At 39.6% G+C, this 20,328-nt stretch overlaps 3 protein-coding genes and 2 long non-coding RNA genes across 11 annotated transcripts; 4 read left to right on the forward strand and 1 right to left on the reverse strand.

Moving 5' to 3' along the window:
* Nucleotides 1–99: 99 nt before the first annotated feature.
* LOC103451409 (uncharacterized) lies at nucleotides 100–6,015 on the reverse strand. Of its 4 annotated transcripts, none has more exons than XR_011573738.1 (6): nucleotides 5,819–6,015; nucleotides 5,606–5,711; nucleotides 4,426–5,154; nucleotides 4,255–4,323; nucleotides 1,150–2,044; nucleotides 100–469 (listed from the first exon to the last, which is right to left on the reverse strand). It is a non-coding gene; the product is annotated as an uncharacterized lncRNA (long non-coding RNA). The 4 variants fall into 4 exon arrangements; XR_011573740.1 differs by lacking the exons at nucleotides 100–469; nucleotides 1,150–2,044 and adding exons at nucleotides 2,051–2,963; nucleotides 3,096–3,173; XR_011573739.1 differs by lacking the exons at nucleotides 100–469; nucleotides 1,150–2,044 and adding exons at nucleotides 2,051–2,963; nucleotides 3,096–3,176.
* Nucleotides 6,016–6,403: 388 nt separating this feature from the next.
* Nucleotides 6,404–9,908, forward strand: LOC103451113 (uncharacterized). 2 transcript variants are annotated; one of them, XM_008390548.4, is made up of 8 exons: nucleotides 6,404–7,261; nucleotides 7,352–7,675; nucleotides 7,778–7,937; nucleotides 8,278–8,455; nucleotides 8,557–8,640; nucleotides 8,901–9,008; nucleotides 9,214–9,483; nucleotides 9,596–9,908. In XM_008390548.4, the coding sequence occupies exons 1-8, from the start codon at nucleotides 6,541–6,543 to the stop codon at nucleotides 9,692–9,694; spliced, it is 1,944 nt and encodes a 647-aa protein (XP_008388770.2). In that variant the 5' UTR covers nucleotides 6,404–6,540; the 3' UTR covers nucleotides 9,695–9,908. The 2 variants fall into 2 exon arrangements, with proteins under 2 accessions (XP_008388770.2, XP_008388771.2); XM_008390549.4 differs by having other exon boundaries at nucleotides 6,433–7,261; nucleotides 7,781–7,937.
* Nucleotides 9,909–10,718: 810 nt separating this feature from the next.
* LOC139189947 (uncharacterized) lies at nucleotides 10,719–12,314 on the forward strand. Its single transcript, XR_011573741.1, has 3 exons — nucleotides 10,719–10,789; nucleotides 11,359–11,418; nucleotides 12,104–12,314. It is a non-coding gene; the product is annotated as an uncharacterized lncRNA (long non-coding RNA).
* A 342-nt stretch (nucleotides 12,315–12,656) lies between these two features.
* LOC103451112 (uncharacterized) lies at nucleotides 12,657–15,819 on the forward strand. 2 transcript variants are annotated; one of them, XM_070809294.1, is made up of 8 exons: nucleotides 12,657–13,332; nucleotides 13,424–13,729; nucleotides 13,836–14,007; nucleotides 14,351–14,528; nucleotides 14,630–14,713; nucleotides 14,848–14,955; nucleotides 15,185–15,451; nucleotides 15,564–15,819. In XM_070809294.1, the coding sequence occupies exons 1-8, from the start codon at nucleotides 12,810–12,812 to the stop codon at nucleotides 15,660–15,662; spliced, it is 1,737 nt and encodes a 578-aa protein (XP_070665395.1). In that variant the 5' UTR covers nucleotides 12,657–12,809; the 3' UTR covers nucleotides 15,663–15,819. The 2 variants fall into 2 exon arrangements, with proteins under 2 accessions (XP_070665395.1, XP_008388768.3); XM_008390546.4 differs by having other exon boundaries at nucleotides 12,677–13,332; nucleotides 13,833–14,007.
* A 1,268-nt stretch (nucleotides 15,820–17,087) lies between these two features.
* Nucleotides 17,088–20,321, forward strand: LOC103451111 (uncharacterized). 2 transcript variants are annotated; one of them, XM_029090183.2, is made up of 8 exons: nucleotides 17,088–17,314; nucleotides 17,746–18,068; nucleotides 18,171–18,342; nucleotides 18,748–18,925; nucleotides 19,027–19,110; nucleotides 19,399–19,506; nucleotides 19,733–20,002; nucleotides 20,110–20,321. In XM_029090183.2, the coding sequence occupies exons 2-8, from the start codon at nucleotides 17,765–17,767 to the stop codon at nucleotides 20,206–20,208; spliced, it is 1,215 nt and encodes a 404-aa protein (XP_028946016.1). In that variant the 5' UTR covers nucleotides 17,088–17,314; nucleotides 17,746–17,764; the 3' UTR covers nucleotides 20,209–20,321. The 2 variants fall into 2 exon arrangements, with proteins under 2 accessions (XP_028946016.1, XP_028946015.1); XM_029090182.2 differs by having other exon boundaries at nucleotides 17,090–17,314; nucleotides 18,168–18,342.
* Nucleotides 20,322–20,328: the final 7 nt, after the last annotated feature.

Below are 20,328 nucleotides of genomic sequence, written 5' to 3' on the forward strand. Positions count from 1 at the left end.
GATCCGGTGGTATGCCTCTTTATTTAAAAATGAGAGGTCTTAGGTTCAAATCTCGTTGATGACGAATTCGATACCAAATTAGGTTGCTCATTGTATAGGTTAGCCTAACTCTCATCCCATTAGTGTAAAAATATTAATGTACTTGACACGCCCCGACCCTGATATTCCCCGAATACCAGGATAGACACGTGTTGGCCGACACCTGAGGGTGATGAAAGCCATTAATTGATACAAAAGCTAAGAATAAGAAATAAATAAGGGTTAGAAATTTAAAATACAAGGAATTAATAATTTAGGAACGTGCTCAGAGCATACAACTAAATCTAATCACTAAAAAGAATTAAGATAAAATTTAATGAATAGAGGAGTGGGTCCTACATCGAGAGGATTCGAAAATGTTGCTGTAGAAGTGCCTTGACGTCGGGATTAGGTGCCTTGACGCCGGGATTAGGTGTCTTGATTCTAAGTCCTGAATGGGAGCGCAAAACAAAGGTGAGTGGACCAAGTTCATATATATATAATAATAAAACAGTTATCAAAGTAATAACCCCCACAGTTTAATAATGAAAACTACTAGCATAATAAGTGATGGATTTAATAAAAACCCTAGCATGCCAAAGTATCTCAAAAGTCACATCGCGGAAACGCATCGCGGAAATCAAAACGGTAAACGCATCATAAATCGTCTCGTAAACGCGGTGTGCTGCTAGAAAGATCACCGAATAAATATAACTCCTGGCCCAATGCCTGCTCCGTGGTCTCTGCGCCCGTAGCCAGAGATTACCAACTCCCGGCCCAATACCTGCTCCATGTCCCTCAGCCCGTAGCTAGGGATTATTTCTCCCAGCCTAAATGCCAACACCAGTTCCTCGCCCCAGGCGGCATAGTGTCTACTAGGTACGCACAAATAGTTATGACACGCCCCGACCCTAATATTCCCCGAATACCAGGATAGACACGTGCTAGCCGACACCCGAGGGTGACGAAAGCCATTAATTGATACAAAAGCTAAGAATAAGAAATAAATACGGGTTAGAAATTTGAAATACAATGAGTTAATAGTTTAGGAACGTGCTCAGAGCATACAACTAAACCTAATCACTAAAAAGAATTAAGATAAAATTTAATGAATAAAGGAGTGGGTCCTACCCCGAGAGGACTCGAAGATGCTGCTGCGGAAGTGCCTTGACGCCGGGATTATGTGCCTTGATTCTAAGTCTTGAATGGGGGCGCAAAACAAAGGTGAGTGGACCAAGTTTATATATACAATAATAATAAAACAGTTATCAAGATACTAACCCCCAAAGTTTAATAATGAAAACTACTAGTATAATAAGTGATGGATTTAAATCAAAATCCTAGCATGCCAAAATATCTCAAAAGTCACATCGCGGAAACGCATTGCGGAAATCAAAACAGTAAACGCATCATAAATCGTCTCGGAAGCGCGGTGTGCTGCTAGAAAGATCACTGAATAAATATATCTCCCGGCTCAATGCCTGCACCTAAGTCTCTGCGCCCGTAGCTAGAGATAACTACCACCCGGCCCAATGCCTCTTCATGTCCCTCAGCCCGTAGCTAGGGATTATTTCTCCCGGCCTAAATGCCAACACCAGATCCTCGCCCCTGGCTGCATAGTGTCCACTAGGTACACACAAAATGTTACGCCTCTCGTAAATAACCACTTCATAGCATAGGTTACCGATCATCGTCTACACTATAAAGAGGGGTTCAAAAACATGTTCTAGCATCCTATCGTCATTTATCAGATAGTCTACCAGTTCATAGTTTTTATAGAAAATACGATATATTAAAATATAGCTCAATATAGGCCAACAATTAATTCCTCACCAAAAACACGAGACGATAATCAATATATTAAATCATCAGGCTTCACATAAATCAGATCATAAATTCGTAGGCATGCTAATCATTTATGCAATTAAATTATCAAATCATGTAATTTTAGAAGGGGTCCACTCACAGTACTTAGTTATCAAAAGCTGCGCCACTAGCGAAGACGGAAACATCACAATAATTGCCCCTAAGCACATAAAGAGTCTAATAAATAAAACTATATAATAGCAATTGAATTTGGGAAAACGGACATTGGAAATGGATTCAGAACGTCGAATTACCCTAAGAAAGGTCCCGGACGAAAACCCGAAAAGTCAACCCTAAAGTCAACGTTGATCGGGGATCAACGGTCAATTTAGGTCTAACGGGTTTTAGGCTTGAAATCCGGATTAGGGTTTAGGTTAAATAGGATTAGGATTTATTGGGTTTTGGAATTCTAAGGCTTTTTGGGTTAAAAGGGTTTAGGATGAAAAGGGGTGGTTTGGGCTTAAGCCCAAACTCACACACAACACACACACACACTCACACACTACACAAACCCTAAAACACACACACACACACACGGCATGCATAAATACATACACACACACCCACGACACCAAGGCCCTAAGGCCTCACAAAAACTAGCAGGGCTTTAAGCCCCTTTTTAAATGGAACCGGCCCAAGGCCAGTTTAAATAAGGCCCAAGGCCTTTGGGGAGGGTTTTAAAAAGAACAAGAAATTAAAAAAAAAAAGGTTAAACTCAGTTTACTACCCTCAAATTTCATGGTTTTCAACATTTAGTACATCAAGTTTTTTTCGTCTCAGAGTCATACCTAAAGTGTTAATTTTGGGACAGTTTCATACATCCGTTAGTCAATCTGTTAACTCTGCCGTTAAATGATGACGTGGCACCCACGTGGACAATGACTGGGCGCCACGTGTCATTAAAAAAAAACTATTAAAATAATTAATTACATAAAGTAAAAAAAAAATTCCGCAAATCCCCTTTGTCTTCCCCACCCCGACCCCCCTCCCTTCTCCCTCTGCACATCCGCACATCCGCACATCCATCCTTCCCCCTTCTCCCCAGATCCCCTGAATTCATCGGCATTTCCAGCAAACAGCTGCAAACCAACACACAACACAAGCCAAAATTAACCAAACCATCATTCAATTTTCCACGCATAAAAACAAATCTTTCCACATTTGCTACATTGTAAGCCAATAAAACACAATCGAAAAGGGAAAAAATGAACCTCTTCATCGTCGGGCTTGCAAACAGTCTTATCGATTTCCCTGGTGTTCTCAATCGTCTACGGGATCTTCTTCACCGGCTGCTACAAAGCGCAATTAACAACACTAATTAGCTAATCAATCCTTTGTCTTCCCCACCCCGACCCCCCTCTCTTCTCCCTCTGCACTTCCACACCCCCTACCACCTTATTCCAACGCGCCGCCTCAAAGACCAAGGATCTATGGAAGCAGCTTCTTCCACTCCTTCCCTGTCCTCCCATTTACACCTGCTCCAATTTCCCATTTCAATAACCCACAAAAATCATAAAAACACACCCACAAAACTTATAAAAACAGAGAAACAGAGAAATAGAGAAAGAGAGAGACCGCTGGGATTGACGACGAAAACGAGGTCGCGATGGGGAGCGGAGGAAGACCCATTTTTCAGAATGGAGCGGTCAGCGCACAGATCAGGACCTTTGGGGAGCTCGGCTCTCACAGCCCATGGTGTCGCCATTGAAACTTTCACTCTTCTCACTGCCCATGGTTTCGGTTTTGGTTCTGTCTATGGAGGGGATGGAGAAGACGAAGGGGGTGAAGGGAATGGAGAAGACGAAGGGGGTGGAGGGGTGGAGAGGTGGAACCGTGGAGGGTCTTCCAGAAGGAAAAAAGGGGTTCTAGTGGGGAAGACGAAAGGGGAAGGAAAAAAGGGGGTTTTGGTTTTTTTATGTTTTTTTACATTATTTAATTAAAATTTTAATTTTTTTAATGACACGTGGCGCCCAGTCATTGTCCACATGGGCGCCACGTCATCATTTAACGGCAGAGTTAACAGTTTGACTAACGGACATATGAGACTGTCCAAAAATTAACACTTTAGGTATGACTCTGGGACGAAAAAAACTTGATGTACTAAATGTTGAAAACCACGAAACTTGAGGGTAGTAAACTGAGTTTAACCCAAAAAAAAGAACTAAAGGGCTGGGGGGTTTTAACGGGCTTAAGGCCCAAGGGGAAAGGAAAAGGAAGGCCGGTGGCCTGGTTTTGCCGAGACAGAGAAGGCCGAAAATTCGGTCGGAAAACCACCTAACTTTAAACGGCTATAACTTTGTCACTACACAACGAAATCAAGCAAGACAAAAACGAAAGTTGTAGCCCTCGAAGAGACGAAGAGAATGATACCTCACATGACGTCTAACTCGCCATGGTTTGGCCGGAAAATTCCTCGAAAGCCGTCGGACTCGCCGGAAACTGGGTAAGATTCAAATGAGTATAACTTCTTCAATACTCAACGAAATTAAGTGAAACAAAAAAGGAAAGTTGTACTACTCGACGAGACGAAGAGATTGATACCTTGCACGCCGGCCAACTCGCCGTGGTTTGGCCGGAAATGGCCTCGAAAGTCGTCGGAGTCGTTGGGGGGAACTTGGGTGTTCTCTGGGTGTCCCGAAGCTTCGCCGAGACAGGGGAGAGAGAAGAAAGTTCCAGAGATGATGGTGGTGTGGAAGTGAGGGTGTGTGGTTTTGGTTCACGGGGAGAAGGAGGGAGTGCTGAGAAAGAGCACGGAAGAGATAGAGAAAAGAAGAGAGAGAGAGAGAGACTGGAAAAACACAAGAAAAATAAAACAAGGTGGGCCCCACAAGCTCACCAATTAAGGCTTTAAAACAATTTTTAAATAAAATGGGGTTGGGGTGTTTCAAGTTACGCCTCTCATAAATAACCACTTCATAGTATAAAGTCATCCATCGTCTATACTATAAGAGGGGTTTCCAAAACATGTTCTAGCATCCTATCGTTATCCATCGAATAGTCTACCAGTTCATGATTTTTATAGAAAATACGATATATTAAAATATAGTTCAATATAGGTAAACAATTAATTCCTCACCAAAACACAAGACGCTAATCAATATCTTAAATCATTAGGCTTCACATAAATCAAATCATAAATTCGTAGGCATGCTAATCATTTATGCAATTACTATAAAATCATGTAATTTTAGAAATTGTCCACTCACAAATATTCCTTAGCAGAAGAATCGCGCGAATAAGGATATAGAATTTCTCCACTAGCAACTTTACCTAAGCACAAAAATATAATTAATACATAAAATGATTTTCTAAAAGATTGGGCTTGAACTAAATTAAATAAGGGAAATTGGGTTGGATGGGTTTAGGGTTAAAAGGCCATTAGGGTGTCAATTGGGGTTTGGGTTTTAACCCAACCCATATGCACACACACGGGCACAAGGCCCTAAGGCCTCACTAACAGAAAACAGGGCTTTAAGCCCTTGATTTAAACCGGCCCAAGGCCACTAAAAACTATAACTAAAAATAAAAACTAAATGGGTTAGGGTACTGGGCTAAGGCAAAACGGGCTTGGGGCCCGAGGGAAAGGGGAGAGGCCAAACGGCCTGGTGTCAAGGAAGAAGAAGGCCGGAGCTGCTACAGCTCCGGTCACCTGAAAACTAAGGTTTCAAGCTCCGATCTAGGTACAACCATGAAGAACAAGAAGAGAGAAAGAGGTTGCTACCTTCCAAACACCGTAACTCGGTCGAAGGTAACCGGAAAAAGCTCCCAAGGTCCACTGTTCGCCGGAAAATGGGTGTGCTCACCCACAACGGTTCCGAAGCAAAAACCTACGTAAAAATGTAAGGTTCAAGCTTCTAAATTACAACCAAACAACAATCTAACAACGAGAAGGAAAGATTCTTCTAACAACGAGAAGGAAAGATTCGAAACTTACTCCAACGAAAAAGGGAAGGAAAGCCCACCGGAGCTTTGCTCCGTGTCGTCAATCTCGCGGGCAGAGGGGTCCTGGTTCGTGGAGAGTCTCTCCTAGTGGTGCTAAGGTCCTCGAGAGTCCAAGGAGAGAGAGAGAGAGACGAGAGTTTGAGGGAGAGAGGGAGAGAGGAAGAAAGAGATGCACGGGAGAGTTGAGAGGGCTACGGGAGGGAGAGATGAAGAAGAAGGAGGTCACGGAGTGGGGGTCAAAAAGAGAGAAAAAGAGAGGAGGTTGATGATTGACACGTGGCAATGAAGTGGAAATAACAAATTTTCCAATTATTTTGAGGGTTTTTTAACATACTAATTAAAAAAATTAAAAACAAAAACCCTCCAGCAAGGTTAATTAGCAAAAATTAAATAAAAAACCCTCCGGCAAAGTTTGTCACAAAAAAAGCAGATAACCCTCCACCAAGTTGTCTATAAAATGAAAAAAAAAAAAAAAAAAAACCTCCAGCGAGGTTAATTAGCAAAAATTAAAGAAAAAACCCTCCGGCAAGGTTTGTCACAAAAAAAAACATATAACCCTCCACCAAGTTGTCTCTTGAAAAAAAAAAAAAAAAAAAAAAAAAACCCTTCCAGCAAGTTGTAATCCTATAAAATCGAGGGGAAGCCTCACTCATAATTCATTGAGCTGAGAGTTTATTCAAATCATTCATCCTAAGCATTTCCTTTTTCTTTCAAATGGCGTCCAACTCTTCCAGCTCTTCCAACGTTTCCAACTTTCTTCCGATTAAACTTGACCCTACCAATTACCCTCTCTGGCAAGCCCAGATGCTTACCTTGCTTCGTAGCAGGAATCTCGTCTCCTTTGTTGATGGCACTAGCAAATGTCCTCCTGCCTTTCTCAAAGATGATGAGGGCATTTTTACTGATACTGTGAATCCGGAGTTTGAAGCATGGATTCAACAAGATAATATGGTTTTGTCCTGGATCAAGAGCTCTGTTCATCCCACTGTGTTGGATGCCGTAATCTGGAAAACCAGTTCTCATTCTGCGTGGACCTGTCTGCGCGAAAGCTATGATTTGCAGCCCACTGGCCGTCTTCTTCAACTTCGCAGTGAGCTGATGAACACCCACCGTGGCGACTCCTCCATTTCTGAGTTTCTCAGTCGTGTCAGTTCCCTTGCTGACGGCCTCTCCTTATCTGGTGCTCCTGTTTCTGACTCAGACATTGCTGCCATTGTTCTCAACAATGTTGGCCCTGCATGTGAAAGCACCGTGGCTTCTGCTCAGGATCGTGATGGGGCCATATCTCACAGTGCTTCAGAGGCCCTTCTGCTCACTGCTGAGCGGAAACAAAGGATGCATACTGTCTTCTCTGCTGATACTAGACCCACTGCTCCCACTGCTGCTCGTGGCCGTCGTCCTGGCACCTTACGCGGTCGTGGCAAAGGCTATAGAGGTATTCGTGTTGTTATGAGTACTCTGTTTTCAATCCTCTTTTTTTCTTCTTTTTTGTTTTGGTTTGGCCTCATTTTCATCTTTGTTATAGGCATAAGTGCTAGTTCAGGAATGCCTCACTTTCCACCACACAAGTGGCACTCGAAGGAATCGGAGAGGCCATTGCCGACTTCAGAGCTACTTGCTCAACGATTCAAGAAAAACTTATATGTCAAGCCATATAACAAGTCTAATGTGGATTGGACTGGAAGAATAGCTTATGCAGACCATTCTACATATAGATGGTGCGCTGTTGCTTTGCCTGACGAGAACCAATTTCCACCTTCTGTCAATCTTAAGCCCATTTGTTTGGAGTCCACTGAGCCGAAGGTTGAAGAAAATCGTCTAGCTTTAATCAACACTAGTCTAGATGAAGGTTAGTACTCTAACATTTCTTTTAATGCGTTTATCTTTGTATGTTGTTACTTGGGTAGTGTGGATATGTTTGGTTTTGTTGTTCATGGTTGATGCGTGACAGAAGGCGGTGAGTTGGAATGGAATTGGCTAAGGAGCCCTGCGGTATCTATAGCAGAAAATGTGCTGGAAGACTTGATTTCTTCTTTTAAACACATGAGGAATGAAATGAAGTGCGGAAAGCCCACTTTGATTGCTAGAGTGGGGAAAGTACTTTTTCGTAGGTGAGATTTCTTCCTTATCTGAGTCATTTAGTTGATTGTTTCATGCGATTATCCTTTTTACCTTTATGTTGTTCTTTTATCCGCCTCGGAATACTGGTTGAAGTAGAACAAAATAATAGTCGATAATATGATAGAAGGTTACATTTGGCATTTTAGTTTAGAAGGTAGGATGCCAAGTTGGACAGTGAAGCAGGATTCTATAACTCTGCCCTTGATTTTCGATACTTGATACAATATTATATTGTTATCGATGCTTAATTACTGTCAATCATCTCATACTTCATATCAGTTTTGTACAAGGACAGTGGTATAACAATTTTTGTTAAAATCTTTGAATCAGGAGCCCTTTAGTTAACATGGAAGACATCAGAACAAATTTGTGTACTGAAATCTTGAAACAGTGGAGACGATCATTGTACACAAACATTCCTGTTTCATATAAGGAAAGGATTGTGAACGAAGTTGTCCCGAAAATTGGAGTTGATTTCGAAGGGGAGAAAGATACATACCAAGTAAAGGTATTTCTTTTAGACACATCAACTTACTGAGTTCTGAGTTCATGCTTTCTACAATTCTGACTTTTGCTATTGACTCACTAATCTATGTCCTTCTTGTATAGTTGTCTGATTCCACCAGACCAGATGCAACTCTCTCCTGCAAATGCCGTGTAATGAAAGAACATGGAAAGTTACAACCCTACAAGGCAAGTTTTCGAATTCCTGCGAACTAAATTGGATGAAATGGTAAATGGTACATGATGCATCAGTTCCATGATGGAGTTGTCATGATACTGATTAGATATAATCTACTGTTCACATTTCCAATTTGTGGAATAATGTGCGAGCAGCATTTCCACATTGTTAATACCTTAATATATCCGTAACTCTTCCTCTTAAGTTTTCCTGTTGCTTGGCGTAGAGATTGTTTACTAAGACTTACATTGCATTGCCAACTTTGTTTTAGATTGAACTGAATCAACTGCGTAACATGGTCGTGGATATTTCATGCACTACCAAAAATCTGGACCTGAGACTGATGCTATGCACGAAGAGACTCGTCACAGATCTGACTGTAAGCTGCTTCACCCAGTACCCTTCTTGTTTCAGCAAAGCAATTAGTTATAACCTATTTATCATGGAGCCACAATCAAAACAAACAACAGAATATTTTCGGTAAATGTAACTGGACGATGAGGTTTAAACCATATTGGATGCATTCCTGAACTTATGCAGCTTGAAATGAGGTTTTGTGATCATATGAATCGTTGCTATTTCAGGACGATGAGATGCAAAGCATTTGGGATCTGATTAATTCCGCGATTCTAGATCCAGATGTGAAGGGCGGGTTGAGATGGCCTTCGGGAAAGGATTCTTCCGGAGATAAATACAAAGTTGATGGGGTTTGGCACTTGATAGCTAATACGTATAAAAATTCATCGTTCAGACTGAAAGTCAGACATGCGGATCGATTTGATTTTAGAACCCTATCTGGGGAAGCTACTTGGGAGACAAGTCTGATGTTGAAAAAGGTCCTGTCAAAGTTGGAGGTAAACGCTGCCTATTCTCTGGGACAACTTCTTTTACTTCATTTGCTGAAATAAAAGATTTATTTGAGAAGGTTTATCGTGTGCTGAAATCTCCTTTTCTTCCAATTTTCAGGAAGAGAATGCCGAAGCCAGCTCGGTTTCTGAGATACTGAAGGAAGACATGCATCTGATATGGGACAACTTCTTGAGCTGTGAACGTTTCCTGACATGAAAATGCATGTTGTAAATCAGGGATTTGCTTTGTTTAATTAGGTGTTTGTGATTTCAGGATGTTAAACCTTTGTAGTCGTAGTTAAGTGCTTATTGGGAGAGTGATTTGCTTGCTTAATCTAGGTGTTTGCGATATGAGGATGTTAACTTTTGCTTGAGTATGTATTATTTTAGGAGGTTCTACCCAAAGTACAATTGATAATTGGTGGAGTGTCTATTTACTCTTGAGGTTCTACAATACCTTCGACGAAGCTATTGCAAGGTCTTTTAGTTTTTTAACGACGGACAACATTCAGCATCACACGTTAAAGATCTAAATGTTTATACATTAAGTTGTCCTTTGGTTTTTTTAACTTTCTGATGGCGACGATGAAGGGTTTTTTTTCTTCATATTGATTTGTTGTCATAGCATAAGAGTTTTCTTCAAATTGATTTTTTTTAATAATGAATATCCTTTTTTCAATTGGTTTTTTTATTCAAGTGGCACAAATTATTCGAAAACTTGCCTTTTTTTCAATTAATTTAATTTCGAATCGGATGAATTGAAGAAAATTAACGAACATATGAAACACCACAACCCCATTTTATTTAAAAATTGTTTTAAAGTCTTAATTGGTGAGTCAAGGGGGACCCACCCCTGATTTCTGTCCCCAGCCTCCCATCTCTCTCTTCCTTCTTCTTCGTCTCTCTCCCCCGTAACTCTCCCTTAGCTCTCTCCCTCTCAGCTCTCCCGTACCTCTCTCCCTCAACCTCTCGCATCTCTCTCTTCCCCCGGACTCACTAGGACCGAGTCACCATCGAACAGAGGCTCGCAACGAACCCCGGACCCTGCCCTGCGAGTTCGACGGCACGGAGTAAGCTCCGGCGAGCACCGCCCATTTCGAGGCCATTTCCGGCCAAACAAAGCGAGTTGGCCGGCGTGTAAGGTATCAATCTCTTCGTCTCCTTGGGTACTACAACTTTCCTTTTTGTTTCACTCAATTTCGTTGAGTATTGAAGAAGTTATACTCATTTGAATCTTACCCAGTTTCCGGCGATTCCGACGGCTTTCGAGGCATTTTCCGGCCAAAACACGGCGATTTAGACGTCGTGTGAGGTACCATTATCTTCGTCTCTTCAAGGGCTACAACTTTTGTTTTTTTTCTCGCTTGATTTCGTTAAGTATTGACAAAGTTATGGCCGTTTAAAGCGAGTGTGGTTTTCCGGCCGATTTCCGGCTTTCTCTCCCATTGGGTCCGGCGACCCACCAAAACCCAAGGCTTTGGGCCTTCCTTGCCGAGCCCAGCCCTTTTGTGAGGCCTTAGGGCCAGGCTTTATGTGTGTGTATTAGGTGTGTGTGTGTGTTAGTTGTTTGGGTTTGGGCTTAAGCCCAAACCACCCATTTTCACCCTAAACCCTTTTAACCTTAGAACCCTAAAATCAAAACCCAATAAATCCTAATCCTATTTAACCTAAACCCTAATCCGGATTTCAAGCCTAAAACCCGTTAGACCTAATTTGATCGTTGACCTCCGGTCAACATTGACTTTAAAGTTGACTTTTCGGGTTTTCGTCCGGGACCCTTCTTAGGGTAATTCGACGTTCTGAATCCGTTTCCAATGTCCGTTTTCCCAAATTCAATTGCTATTATATAGTTTTATTTATTGGACTCTTTAATGTGCTTAGGGGCAATTATTGTGACGTTTCCGTCTTTGCTAGTGGCGCAGCTTTTGGCAACTAAGTACTGTGAGTGGACCCCTTCTAAAATTACATGATTTCATAGTTTAATTGCATAATTGATTAGCATGCCTACAAATTTATGATCTGATTTATGTGGAGCTTGTTGTTTTAATATATTGATTATCGTCTCGTGTTTTTGGTGAGGAATTAATTGTTGGCCTATTTTGAGCTATATTTTAATATATCGTATTTTCTATAAAAACCATGAACTGGTAGACTATCTGACAGATGACGATAGGATGCTAGAACATGTTTTGAACCCCTCTTTATAGTGTAGACGATGATCGGTAACCTACGCTATGAAGTGGTATTTACAAGAGGCGTAACATTTTGTGCGTACCTAGTGGACACTATGCCGCCTGGGGCGAGGATCTGGTGTTGGCATTTAGGCCGGGAGAAATAATCCCTAGCTACGGGCTGAGGGACATGAAGAGGCATTGGGCCGGGTGGTAGTTATCTCTGGCTACGGGACGATTTATGATGCGTTTACTGTTTTGATTTCCGCGATGTTATTCCGCGATATGGCTTTTTGAGATACTTTGGCATGCTAGGATTTTTATTAAATCAATCACTTATTATGCTAGTAGTTTTCATTTATATAAACTTTGGGGGTTAGTATCTTGATAACTGTTTTATTATTATTGTATTTATAAACTTGGTCCACTCACCTTTGTTTTGTGCCCCCATTCAGGACTTAGAATCAAGGCACCTAATCCCAGCGTCAAGATACTTCCGCAGCAGCATCTTCGGATCCTCTCGAATGTAGGACTCACTCCTTTATTCATTAAATTTTATCCTAATTCTTCGTAGTGATTAGGTTTAGTTGTATGCTCTGAGCACGTTCCTAAACTGTTAACTCATTGTATTTCAAATTTCTAACCTTTATTTATTTCTTATTCTTAGCTTTTGTATCAATTAATGGCTTTTGTCACCCCCGGGTGTCGGCCAGCACGTGTCGGTCCTGGTATTCGGGGAATATCAGGGTCGGGGCGTGTCAACATAAATTATCAAGGAGTGTGTGGATAGCATACCCCTTTACATATCTTATTGAAGATGCTCTAAAAATTAAATTAAAATAGAATTTCATTTTCATAAAGCTAAAATAAAAAAAATAAAAAACCTTCCAGCGAGGTTAATAAGCACAAATTAAAGAAAAAACCCTCCGGCAAGGTTTTCCACAAAAAAGACATATGACCCTCCACCAAGTTGTCTCTAAAAGGAAAAGGAAAAGCAAAAAAGTATCTAAAAGGCAAAGAAAAAAACCCCTCCAGCAAGTTGTATGAGAAAAAGAAAAATAAAAACCCCATCCGATATAACGACGGGAAGCCTTACTCGTAATTCATTGAGCTGAGTATATTCAAAGCATTTTCATCCTAAGCATTTCCTTTTTCTTTCATATGGCGTCTAACTCTTCCAGCTCTTCCAACGTTTCCAACTTTCTTACGATTAAACTTGACCCTACCAATTACCCTCTCTGGCAAGCCCAGATGCTTCCCTTGCTTCGTAGCAGGAATCTCGTCTCCTTTGTTGATGGCACTAGCAAATGTCCTCCTGCCTTTCTCAAAGATGATGAGGGCAAACTTACTCTGAATCCGGAGTTTAAAGCATGGGTTCAACAAGATATTATGGTCATGTCCTGGATCAAGAGCTCTGTTCATCCCACTGTGTTGGCTGCCCTAATCGGGAAAACCAGTTCTCATTCTGCATGGACCTGTCTGCGCGAACGCTATGATTTGCAGCCCACTGCTCAGGGTCGTGATGAAGCCATATCTCACAGTGCTTCAGAGGCCCTTCTGCTCACTGATGAGCTGAAACAAAGGATGCATACTGTCTTCCCTTCTGATACTAGACCCACTGCTCCCGCTGCTGCTCGTGGCGGTCGTCCTGGTACCTTCCGTGGTCGTGGCAAAGGCTATAGAGGTATTCGTGGTGGTATGAGTACTCTGTTTTTAATCGTCTCTTTTTTTTCTTTTCTTTTTTTCAGTTGGCCACATTTTCATCTTTGTTATAGGCATAAGTGCTAGTTCTGGAATGGCTCACATTCCACCACACAAGTGGCACTCGAAGGAATCGGAGAGGCCATTGCTGACTTCAGAGCTGCGTGCTCAACGATTCAAGCCATATAACAAGTATAATGTGGATCCGACTGGAAGAATAGCTCATGCAGACCATTCTACATATAGATGGTGCGCCGTTGCTTTGGGTGAGGAGAACCAATTTCCGCCTTCTGTTAATCTTAAGCCCATTTGCTTGGATTCCACTGAGCCGAAAGTTGAAGAAAATCGTCTAGCTTTAATCAACACTAGTCTAGATGATGGTTAGTACTCCTAACATTTCTTTTAATGCGTTTATCTTTGCATGTTGTTACTTGGGTTGTGTGGATATGTTTGGTTTTGTTGTTCATGGTTGATACGTGACAGAAGGCGGTGAGTTGAAATGGAATTCGCCAAGGAGCCCTGGGGTATCTATAGCAGAAAATGTGCTGGAAGACTTGGTTTCTTCTTTTAAACACATGAGGAATGAAATGAAGTGCGCGCAGCTCAAAGAAGGAAGGCCTACTTTGCTTGCTAGAGTGGGGAAAGTACTTTTTCTTAGGTTAGATTTCTTCCTTATCTGAGTCATTTAGTTGATTGTTTCATGCGATTATCCTTTTTACCTTTATGTTGTTCTTTTATCCGCCTCAGAATACTGGTTGAAGTAGAACAATATAATAATAGTCGATACTATGATATAAGGTTACATTTGGCATTTTAGATTAGAAGGTAGGATGCCAAGTTGGACAGTGAAGCAGGATTCTAAAACTCTGCCCTTGTTTTTCGATACTTGATACAATATTATTTTGTTATCGATGCTTAATTACTGTCAATCATCTCATACTTTATATCAGTTTTGTACAAGGACAGTTGTATAACAATTTTTGTTAAAATCTTTGAATCAGGAGCCGTTTAGTTAACATGGAAGCCATCAGAACAAATTTGTGTACTGAAATCTTGAAACAATGGAGACGATTATTGTACACAAACATTCCAGTTTCATATAAGGAAAGGATTGTGAACGAAGTTGTCCCGAAAATTGGAGTTGATTTCGAAGGGGAGAAAGATTCATACCAAGTAAAGGTATTTCCTTTAGACACATCAACTTACTGAGTTCTGAGTTCATGCTTTCTACAATTTTAACGTTTGCTATTGAATCACTCATCTATGTCCTTCTTGTTTAGTTGTTTGATTCCACCAGATCAGATGCAACTCTCTCCTGCAAATGCCGTGTAACGAAAGAACATGGAAAGCTACAACTCTACAAGGCAAGTTTTCTAATTCCTGCCAACTAAATTGGATGAAGATATTTCCTCGACTCTTCCCCCTCTTAAGTTTCCCTGTTGCTGGGAGTAGAGTTTATTTACTAGGACTTACATTGCAATGCCAACTTTCTTTTTAGATTGAACTGAATCAACTGCGTAACATGGTCGTGGACATTTCATGCACTACCAAAGATCTGGACCTGAGACTGATGCTATGCACGAAGAGACTCGTCACCGATCTGACTGTAAGCTGCTTCACCCAGTACCTTTTAGAAATTTACATCTCTATTCCTTGTTTCAGCAAAACAATTATTTATATCCTATTTATCATGGAGCCACAACCAAAACAACCAATAGAACATTTTCTCTTAAATGTAACTGGACAATGAGGTTTAACCATATTGGATGCATTCCTGAACTTATGCAGCTTGAGGAAATGAGGTTTTGTGTTCATATGAATCGTTGCTATTTCAGGACGATGAGATGCAAAGCATTCGGAATCTGATTGATTCGGCGATTCTAGATCCAGATGTGAACGGCGGGTTGAGATGGCCTTCGGGAAAGGATTCTTCCGGAAAATACAAAGTTGATGGGGTTTGGCACTTAATAGCTAATACGTATAAAAATTCATCGTTCAGACTGAAAGTCAGACATGCGGATCGATTTGATTTTAGAACCCTAACTGGGGGAACTACGTGGGAGACAATTCTGATGTTGAAAAGGGTCGTGTCAAAGTTACAGGTAAACGCTGCCTTTTCTCTGGGACAATTTCTTTTAGTTCATTTGCTGAATTAAAAGGTTTATTTGAGAAGTTTTATCGTGTGCTGAAATCTCCTTTTCTTCCAATTTTCAGGAAGAGAATGCCGAAGCCAGCTCGGTTTCTGAGATACTGAATGAAGACATGCAGCTGATATGGGACAACTTCTTGAGCTGTGAAGGATTCCTGACGTGAAACTGCATGTTGTAAATCTGTGATTTGCTTTGATTTATTAGGTGTTTGTGATATCAGGATGTTAAACTTTTGTAGTCCTAGTTAAGTGCTTATTGGGAGACTGATTTGCTTTGCTTAATTAGGTGTTTGTGATATGAGGATAACTTTTGCTTCCGTATGTTTCATTTTAGGAGGTTCTACCCCAAAGTACAATTGATAACAGGTGGAGTGTGTGTGTGTGTGTAGTCTTGAGGTTCTAACTAAGATAACGACGAACAACACTTTACATCACACGTTAAAAATTCAAATGTTTGTAAATTAAGTTGTCCTTTGGTTATTTTAACTTTCTGATGGCGAAGATGGAGGGTTCTTTTTTTTTTTTTTTTTTTCCTTCATATTGATTTGTTGGCAGGGCAGAAGAGTCTTCTTCAAGGAGAAACTAACATAAATTGATACAAATGTATGATATTGGTATAAAATAGTGAATCGTTATATGAAATTGAAATACGTACGAATTCGAAATTAGGAAAACTAATGAAAGAGTTTGAAAACTTTGAGTTTTAATGATAAAGACAAAATAAAGGGTAAAGTGAATAGTACCAGAATTGACTTTTTAGTGTAAAAATATGGTTTTTCATTAAAGTGATACCGGGAACTTTTCGTTAAAGTTTCCTTTGAAATTAAACGAAAACTTGAGGAGACGAAATATATATATATATATATATATATATATATTTTTTTTTTTTTTTTACATTTTTCGGTGGGATAGATAATTTGCTTTCCAAATTTCTGGCCCACTGAACCCCAAAAATGGCTTTTGTGTTGTAACATGAGTACTTCAAGATAATTTACATCTCCTATTGGAGATGCTTTAAGAATTTAACAGAAGAGTAATGTTTGGTAAACCAGTTTTTTATACTATATTTCTAAATTATGTGATTTGTCACCAATAGTAAATAAACACGTTGATCAATACATAAGTAATAATTCAATCGTCAATAATTACGTCATATAGTTTACAAAATATGATTTAGATTAATAATCTCTATAGCATTACCCTTAAATACAAATAAAAATTCAATTGCACAAAGCTACTTTTATTCGTTTATTCGTCTTAATAGCTACTCTAGGAGGAATATTTTATGCGGTGTAAAAGTTTAAAATCCTCCAGTGAGGTTAATTAGCAAAAAGATAAAGAAAATACCCTGACAAGATTTGTCATAAACATGAAAGATGTTATCTATACATCATTTTTTATATCTTACACTCATTTCTTAATTTTTGATTGTCAAGTCGAATAAATTAAAAATTATTAAAAAATAACATTTAACAAAAAAAAGTAATAAGTAAAAAAATGCGCGTAGATAGCACCGTCAAAAAACTTATAACCCTCCAGCAAGTTGTCTCTAAAATGACAAAAGAAGAAGAAAAACCCTCTAGCAAGTTGGAATTTATCTATTTTTATGGGTTAAGTATAAAGAGTAAAGGTGCGATCTTTCGAATTCCATTCCATTTCTATTTTCTTTAAAACCTCACAAGGCAATGCAGACAGTGAGAACATATAAATACAGTGAAAGAAGTGGCGGTTGATCACCCCAATTTCTTTATCTTCATCAAATTTCTCTTCCATCAAGATTTCAACTTTCAGTCTGCCTCTGTGTAGTGATTACTGGGTAAGCTTAGCTCCTTCATCTTCTCTCTCTGTCTCTCTACTTATAGATGGTTTGAATCATATCTGCTCTCTGTTCTGTGTTCATATGAATTCCAAGATATGTTTTGCTCCAAGAAATTGATAAATAATGATTACCCAGTTGATCAATTTTTTAGGAAAGAACCCTACCATAATCAGATTCTCACTTTATTAACTCAACCCTTCTTTTTAATTTTTGTAATTGTTCCGAAACAAATGAAAGTTCTGATTTTCTCAGAAACCAATTGGAAGTAAATAGTTAAATTAACCAAGAAACTTAGAGATAAGCTTGATATTCTTAAATAAACATGAGAAAGAACACGTCTTGCTGCATAAATTCGAGTACTCTGTTTTTAATCCTTTCTTCATTTCGTTTTTCTGTTGCCCTCACTTTGATCTTTGTGGTTTTTTAAGCTTAAGTTGTAGTTTTACAATGGCTTACATTCCTCCGCACAAGCGGCACTCGAAGGAACCGGAGAGGCCACTGCCGACTCCAGAGCTGCTTGCGCCTCAATTCAAGAAAAACTTCAAAGACAAGCCATATAATAAGTCTAATGTGGAATGGACTGGAAAAATAGTTTATGCAGACCATTCTACATCAAGATGGCTGACGATTGGTTTGGATGAGGAGAACCAATTTCCGCCTTCTGTTAATCTTAAGCCCATTTGCTTGGAGTCCACTGAGCCGAAAGTTGGAGAAAACCGTCTAGCTTTAATCAATACTAGTCTAGATAATGGTTAGTACTCTAACATTTCTTTTTGTGCGTTTATCTTGTATGTTGTTACTTGGGTTGTGGATGTGTTTGGTTTTGTTTTTCATGGTTGATACGTGACAGAAGGCGGTGAGGTGAAATGGAATTTGCCAAGAAACCCCGGGGAATCTCTAACAGAAAATGTGCTGGAAGACTTAGTTTCTTCTTTTAAACATGTGAGGAATGAAATGAAGTGCGCAAAGCTCAAAGGAGTAAATCCTACTTTGATTGCCAGAGTGGGGAAAGTACTGTTTCGCAGGTTAGATTTCTCTATTTTCTGATTCATTGGTTAGCTATTGAGCCTATTGTGCCATTCATTTAGTTGATTTTTTCATATGATTATCCTTTTTACCTTTATGTTGTTCTTTTATCCACCTCAGAATACTGGTTGTAGTAAGAACAAATAGTCTGTACTATGATAAAAGGTTACATTTGGCATTTTAGCTTTAGAGGTAGGATGCCGAGTTTGACAGTGAAGCAATTCTAAAACTCCGCCCTTGGTTTTCGATACTTGGTACAGTTATATTTTGGTATCGATGCTTAATCACTGTCAATCATCTCATATTTCACATCAGTTTTGTAACAACAGAAAAGAATTTTGTACTTCTCCTTTGTTGTACATGAGCAGATGAAAGACAGTTTTTTGTTGAAATCTTTGTATCAGGAGCCCGTCGGTTAACATGGAATCTATCACAAAAAATTTGTCTACTGAAACCTTGAAACAGTTGAGGAAATCATTTCACACAAACATCCCTGTTTCATATAAGGAAAAGATTGTAAAGGAGGTTGTCCCGAAAGTTGGAGTTGATTTCGAAGAGGAGAAAGACGTATACCAAGTAAAGGTATTTCTTTTAGACATGTCAACTTACTGAGTTCTTAGTTCATGTTTTCCATAGTTCTGACTTTAGCCATTGAATTACTCATTTATTTTCTTCTTGTATAGTTGTCTGATTCTACGAGGCCAGATTCAACTCTCTCCTGCAAGTGTCGTGTAATGAAAGAACATGGAATGCTACAACTCTACAAGGCAAGTTTTCCAATTCATGCCAACTAAATTTGATGAAACCATATATGTTGCGTCAATAGCACGATATTGATTAGATAATTTAGATAAAAAATAGTATGCTGCAAAATATGAGTGTTATAAGATAACTAGATGTTCAACCACTGAATGTGATTAAGCTCTCCAATTTTTGGAATAATTGGTGAGGACTGAGGAGCTTTTCCTGTCATTAATGTTTTCCAGACTCTTCCCTGTTGCTTGGTGTAGAGTTTGTTTACTAAGACTTACATTGCAACACCAACTTTCTTTTAGATTGAACTGAATCAACTGCGTAACATGGTCGTGGACATTTCATGCACTACTAAGAATCTGGACCTGAGACTAATGCTATGCACAAAGAGACTCGTAACAGATCTGACTGTAAGCTGCTTCACACTGTCCTTTATAAATTTACATTTCTATTCCTTCTTGTTTCAGAAAAGCAATTATTTATAACCTATTTATCATGGAACCACAATCAAAACAAACAATAGGATATTTTTTGCAAATGTAACTGGACGATGAGGTTTTACCATATTGGATGCACACCTGAACTTATGCAGCTTGGATTGAGGTTCTGTGATCATGTGAATTGTTGATATTTCAGGATGATGATATGCAAAGCATTAGGGATCTGATTAGTTTGGCGATTCTAGATCCAGATGTGAAGGGTGGGTTGAGATGGCCTCTGGGAAAGGAGTCTTCTGGAGATAAATACAAAGTTGTTGGGGTTTGGCATGTGATAGCTAATACGTATAAAAATTCATCGCTGAGACTGAAAGTGAGACATGCTGATCGATTTGATTTTAGAACCTTAACTGGGGAAGCTACTTGGGAAACAAGTCTGATGTTGAAAAAGGTCCTGTCAAAGTTACAGGTAAACGCTTCCTTTTCTCTGGGACAATTTTTTTCATGTGCTGAAATAGAAGATTTATTTCAGAAGGTTTATCGTGTGCTGAAATCTCCTTTTCTTTCAATTTTAAGGAGGAGAATGTCGAAGCCAGCTCAATTTCGGAGATACTGAAGGAAGATATGCAGTTGATATGGGATAACTTCTTGAGCTGTGAACATTATCTAACATGAAATTGCAAGTTGTAAATCAGTGATCACCGTCTATGCGACATATCTGTGTATATCCTGAGTTTTATGTCCCAACATTCGGCACATTTGATGAATAATATGCAACTGTTTTAACATTTCTTG

The sequence above is a fragment of the Malus domestica genome, chromosome 12 (genome assembly GCF_042453785.1).
Source record: "Malus domestica chromosome 12, GDT2T_hap1".
Taxonomy (NCBI): Eukaryota; Viridiplantae; Streptophyta; class Magnoliopsida; order Rosales; family Rosaceae; genus Malus; species Malus domestica.

Bases quoted from the DNA above. Each gene is read 5' to 3' on its own strand.
- LOC103451113 (XM_008390548.4), top strand. From the start codon at position 6,541: ATGGCGTCCAACTCTTCCAGCTCTTCCAACGTTTCCAACTTTCTTCCG. The intron at 8,456-8,556 runs GTATTTCTTTTA...CTTCTTGTATAG, and splicing joins AAGATACATACCAAGTAAAG to TTGTCTGATTCCACCAGACC. The intron at 8,641-8,900 runs GCAAGTTTTCGA...ACTTTGTTTTAG, and splicing joins GAAAGTTACAACCCTACAAG to ATTGAACTGAATCAACTGCG.
- LOC103451112 (XM_008390546.4), top strand. From the start codon at position 12,810: ATGGCGTCTAACTCTTCCAGCTCTTCCAACGTTTCCAACTTTCTTACG. The intron at 13,730-13,832 runs GTTAGTACTCCT...GATACGTGACAG, and splicing joins CAACACTAGTCTAGATGATG to AAGGCGGTGAGTTGAAATGG. The intron at 14,714-14,847 runs GCAAGTTTTCTA...CTTTCTTTTTAG, and splicing joins GAAAGCTACAACTCTACAAG to ATTGAACTGAATCAACTGCG.
- LOC103451111 (XM_029090182.2), top strand. From the start codon at position 17,765: ATGGCTTACATTCCTCCGCACAAGCGGCACTCGAAGGAACCGGAGAGG. The intron at 19,111-19,398 runs GCAAGTTTTCCA...ACTTTCTTTTAG, and splicing joins GAATGCTACAACTCTACAAG to ATTGAACTGAATCAACTGCG. The intron at 20,003-20,109 runs GTAAACGCTTCC...TTCAATTTTAAG, and splicing joins AGGTCCTGTCAAAGTTACAG to GAGGAGAATGTCGAAGCCAG.